This window comes from Amia ocellicauda, chromosome 23 (assembly GCF_036373705.1).
Source record: "Amia ocellicauda isolate fAmiCal2 chromosome 23, fAmiCal2.hap1, whole genome shotgun sequence".
Lineage (NCBI taxonomy): Eukaryota > Metazoa > Chordata > Actinopteri > Amiiformes > Amiidae > Amia > Amia ocellicauda.
In genome coordinates, this window is record NC_089872.1 from 389,401 (window position 1) to 394,931 (window position 5,531).

At 33.6% G+C, this 5,531-nt stretch overlaps 1 protein-coding gene across 1 annotated transcript; it reads left to right on the forward strand.

Moving 5' to 3' along the window:
- The first annotated feature begins 448 nt into the window (after positions 1-448).
- On the forward strand, positions 449-2,687 carry LOC136719060 (GTPase IMAP family member 4). The gene is made up of 2 exons (XM_066696888.1): positions 449-493; positions 837-2,687. The coding sequence occupies exons 1-2, from the start codon at positions 472-474 to the stop codon at positions 1,724-1,726; spliced, it is 912 nt and encodes a 303-aa protein (XP_066552985.1). The 5' UTR covers positions 449-471; the 3' UTR covers positions 1,727-2,687.
- Positions 2,688-5,531: the final 2,844 nt, after the last annotated feature.

Genomic DNA, 5,531 nt, shown 5'->3' on the forward strand with positions numbered 1-5,531 from the left:
TTGTTAAAATGAATGCTTATAAATGTTTAATGCTTAATAAAACAATAATAATAATAATAATAATAATAATAATAATAATAATAATAATAATAATAATAATAATAATAAAAAGGGTCTATTACAAGACATGTACTTTAAAGAAAATGTATTTAAACTATGTAACAAATACTTTCTATGTATAATTTTAAAAGAACACACAATTAAAAGTTGAAAAGTTAACAATAAACACTTACAGTAGAACAACTGTTTTTTCTGTTCTTTTATTGATAAATATTATTCTTTTTTTTCTGAGGTCCAACAGATGTCTCAATAAGCTTTGGCAAAGTTATTCTGAAATAACTCTTTATAGCCCTTAATTTAAGGAGCAGTCAAAAAAAAAAGTGGGTGGGTCTCAATTATCCTTCTAAAGCAAGCAAAACAGCTGAAAGTAAATTATCCAAGCCATTCCACTTTTGTCCACATCAAGCAGCAATGGGATCTTCGTTGAGTTCAGGTCAGTTGAGTTAAGCTTATTGTATATTGCCTTTGTAATGGTACATAAGTTGACATTAAATCAAAATATTCTACTTGAAGTTTGAGGAAATCATTGTTAGGATGTGGTAATGGGATGTGTGGCTTTTCATCTTTATCAAACTCCCAGAACACAAGGCTTCAGTTATCTATTTTATGTATTTTTCTTAAAATGCCAGGCTTCATGTACAAGCTTTTTTATGATTTGATATTGCATCATGATTATAAAACTGAAAGAAAATATGTTCTTGCCAAGTGATATTTTAGTAAGGAAATCTCAATTCTTATGTTTATGAAGCTAAATATTTGATTAATTTATTCTGCAGAAAAGCTACCCCAGAGGAGGATTGTATTGATTGGGAAAACAGGTGTGGGGAAGAGCGCTGTGGGAAACACTATCCTGGGCAAAAATGAGTTTAAGTCAATTCTCAGTTCGACATCAGTGACAGTGGAATGTAAAAAGAAGTCAGTAGTGATTGATGATAAACAAATTTCTGTGGTTGACACTCCTGGTATCTTGGACACAAACACCCCTGATGACATAATAGTTGAAGAGATAGTGAGGTGTATTCAAGTCTCTTCCCCAGGACCCCACGCCTTCATCCTGGTGCTCCAGCTGGGCCGATTCACCAGAGAGGAGAGGAACGCAGTGCAGGCACTGCAGGAGCTGTTTGGGGAGCAGGCTGGCAGATTCATGATTGTCCTGTTTACCAGAGGAGACCAGTTGCAGGGTCAAAGCATTAACGACTATGTGCAGACATGTCACAGTGACCTTAGAGAGTTGATCATGAAGTGTGGGGGCAGGTATCATGTCTTCAACAACAAAAACATGAAGAATCGAGCACAGGTGATGGAGCTTCTGGACTTGATTGATAAAATGATGGCAGTAAATGAGGCTGAACACTACACACAGGAGATGTATGAGGAGGCAGAAGAAAAGATCAGAGAGAAGGAAGCATTGTTATTCCAACAGTATGTCCAGAAGATAAAGACAGAAGAGGAGAAGAAAAAGCTTGAGGAGATGGCTAAAGCCAAGGGAGACAGGACTAGGTCTGATATTGAACAAAAATATAAAATGATTGCACTGGAGATTAAACAGAGACTTCAGGAAAATCATTGCAGATTCAGAGAAGAGGCTGAAAATGCAGAGTACACTTTTAATTTCATCGGTGCACTGAGACATAACATTGGCAAGTTTAAAAATAAACTGAAATAAACAAGAGTTTGTAAATTAAGATAAACAGTTCCTCTTTTAAATAATCCCCAATCGTACTTTTTGGAATCACCTTCCATAAGACTTCAAAGACTTTTGTATAAATGTCATGCTTTACTAAAGATTACTTTACAGTAACAGATTGCAATTAATAGAAAATTAAAATGTAAGAAAAATAGACTATAGAAACTATACTAATGGACAGCAAATCACTCTTATTTAGTCTGGTGTAATTGAAAATAAGACTGAAGAATAAAACCACATAATCAATATCTCTATTGCTTTATTCCCCGTTTATAAATCTTGATGTTTATCATTATTTTGAAGTTGCTGGAAATATACAGTCATAAAGGTATTTATATAATAAATATAAATGTAATATGGTGCCAACAACCATAACATATTACATAAGTACAACAGTAGTACACATATATTCTGAGCGCCTGCCTCTATGATCTTTGCAACAATCAATCAAAAATACTAAACACATTACTGAAAGTTAGATTTCTATTGAGTGCAGGCCTCAGGCAAACAGAAGCCATTTGACATTTATTATTAATCGGTAGTCCAAAGATCAAATCTGAAAAAAAACAATCAAAAATGCTCAAAAAGATCAAGTTTGAACTATTACTGTGTATTTTCCTATAGTCTGTAACACAAAATTCTAAATTAATCAATTCTGCATGACATATCATAAATTGTGGTTATATAGCCAAAAGACTGGGTCTCCCACCATGGGGGGCTTAACACTGAACTACTTTTACTGAGGGGTTACGTCACTTTGTAACATGCTGATTATATTCCAAATGAGCCCCGTTACACCTGTCTCTTTTTAAATCTCATTTGAAAACATTCTTGTTTGATCAGGCTTTTAGTTAAAAACTAATAAGTACATTTTCTGTATACTTAAAATGATCACATTTTAGGTTGTGTTGTTTTTAAATAAAATACACTTTTAAATACACTTCCATGTATATGGGGCGCTTCAATACATTTAAATTGATTGATTGATTATGCTTCATATGCTACTATATAATCATTACATTTTTGTTTTTCATTGTATCTGTATTACATAAATTGTTATTTCTGAGGAAAGAAACTTAAGCAGATTTTTTCAGTTCTCAGGATTACCTGGAAACCATACCTGAGATACTTTAATGTTAAGTACTTTAACCACTGTACATATTTATATGTTTCAAAAAATAATGTACAGGAATGTAATATTGCTGACATTTGGTATTAGTTGTAAGAAGGTTTTTTTAAAGGCTGTTTTGCAAAAAAGAAACATTTGCTAGGGTATAACTTTACTGACTTTTTCTATTTCTGAAATTTCTCATGACTGAATGGAAAATGATTTTTTTTCATAATTACTTCTTAATTTTGAAAATATTGATGTGAGAAAATAAAAAACTGGGATTTGCTCTCAGGTTTCAAGTTGTGAAATGTCATAGATATACATTAAAGACAGATTCAAATAACAGGTTTGTCTTTACAAAACAAAACAAAAAATCAAACAATCAATCAAACAAACAACCTTCTCTTCTCAGATATATCCATAACTCAGTAATGACTATTGAAATACTTCTACAATCCTTTAATCTGAGAAGGTCTTGTATATACAACAGACAACAATACTCACAGCACAGACCCGCCCACTCTGTTCAACTGCTGTTCAGAAACAAGTTTGAATAACCTCAGTCTTAGCATTTGTAAGGGAAGAACAAGTCACTCCGAACAGAGATTGTGAAGGCTGTAGTAGAAAACAGGAATCCTGAGTTGCAGAACCATCAAAGCACAATGTCACACAGTAAGTTTTCACTTCTATCTCTATTGATTAATGTATTGATTGATGTATTTATTTGTATGTTTGTTTATCTTTTTAGCTGTCATCATTGGAATTGCACCTACGTAAATTCTCAGTTTACAATCAATCTTAACATAACAATTACATTCATGTATTTTCCCTTCACATTTGCCAATCTTTTCTGAAAATTATATGCTAAATCCACTATTTTCTAATGCAATCATGCCATTAGTGAAAACCTCTGTCTACAGTTTGCAGGATGGTTCCTCCCGTGACATTGTATTGTAGGACACTGAACCGTCAAGGAAAGGCAAGCTACATAGCAAGCATGCTGTGATTGTGAAAGTCATCTATTATGTCAAGGTCTCAATGCACAGTAAATTCCTCCTTTCCTCTCAGGTAAATCCTCTAGTCATGACTCCGCTCTGAGGATAGTGCTTCTGGGTCAGACTGGCACAGGGAAGAGTGCAACTGGAAACACCATCCTGGGGAGAACAGAGTTTAAATCAGATCTTCGCTCCCAACCAGTAACAACTAAGTGTGAGAGGAAGGAGGCAGTGATATTTGAGAGAAGTGTCACTGTGATTGACACTCCAGACTTCTTTAGTGAAAGTTGTACTGATCTACAGGCTCATATTTCAGAGTGTATGACTCTAGCTGCCCCTGCCCCCCATGCTTTCTTGTTGGTCTTACAGCTGGGCCGATTCACAGAGGGAGAGAAGGAGATTGTGAAGAAGATACAAAAGGCTTTCGGCGAGGAAGTTACAAAACGCACAATAGTCCTCTTCACTCATGGAGATGAACTGGAAAATCAAAATATTAAGACGTTTGTTGCTAAAGCCAGCCCTGACCTCCAGCATCTAATATATCAATGTGGGGGCAGGTTTCACCTCTTCAAAAATAATAAGACAAAAACAAAACATAAGCAGGTAATGAAACTATTTTGCAAGATTGACAAAATGTCAAGCAAGACAGAAAAAGCAGACAGAAAAGGGGTAAAGAGAAAACAGACAAAAGGAAGGGAGAACACAACATTTAGTCCCTCTCATTTTAAATAAAAAACTTCCCAATGATACAGAAGAACAGAGGGGAGAAGCATGGAAAACAGATCAAGAGATGCAATGATGCTTTAAACATAATAAAAACATTAAAAACAATTTCAGACTCCCAACTGCTCTCAGCATTAGGATTTCTGTAAATCACATTGTAATAAAACATTAAATATGTGCTCAGTCACTTCTGTTTTAGCCTTTGTCTTTAAATTAATATTATTGTTATTATTGTTATTATTGTTATTATTATTATTATTATTATTATTATTATTACTACTACTACTTTGGATCCATTACATAATTATTGCTGGGCATTGAAACTAGTTGTTTCCATGAAAAACTGATTTGAGCATCCTTATTTTCTTCACCTTGGTGAACTCAGATGAAATGGGGAATTGATGTGTTAATCTTGTTGTATTCAAACATGTATACATATTTATACAGTTTTGTGATATTTATATTCCAATTAATTCAGAGTTTGTGCCCATTATTTTAAAGTCTGATCAAAATATGCATATGTATTAATATGTTTATTTAAATTAATTAATTAAAATCAAATAAAGAATAAAGAAATTAAAGAAACAAATCAATGTCAACAGAATGGAGTGAGCTCACCCAGCAGAAGTCCAGGGAAAACAGCAATGAAGGTTGACTGGAAAAAATTGAGAGCGTTGCAATGGTCTTTGGGAATAATCCAGGAATGAGGAGTGAGGGTGAATGCAGTAGTTCTGAGGGAAGTCCAAAACAAACCAACACACAAACTCACTCACTAAAATCACTTAAAATTTTTAAAATCTTAATGTGATTTAAATTTGAACAAAAAATACATAAACTCAAATAAACATGTGCAATAAATCAATCAAACAATGAACTTTGTGATATAAAGGCAATACTGCCAAATGAAACACCATTAAACAATAAGGTCAAATGCACTGAAATTAACTGAAAATGC

Coding starts and splice junctions, on each gene's coding strand:
- LOC136719060 (XM_066696888.1), top strand. CDS start 472: ATGGGATCTTCGTTGAGTTCAG. Junction 494..836: donor GGGATCTTCGTTGAGTTCAG/GTCAGTTGAGTT, acceptor TTTATTCTGCAG/AAAAGCTACCCCAGAGGAGG.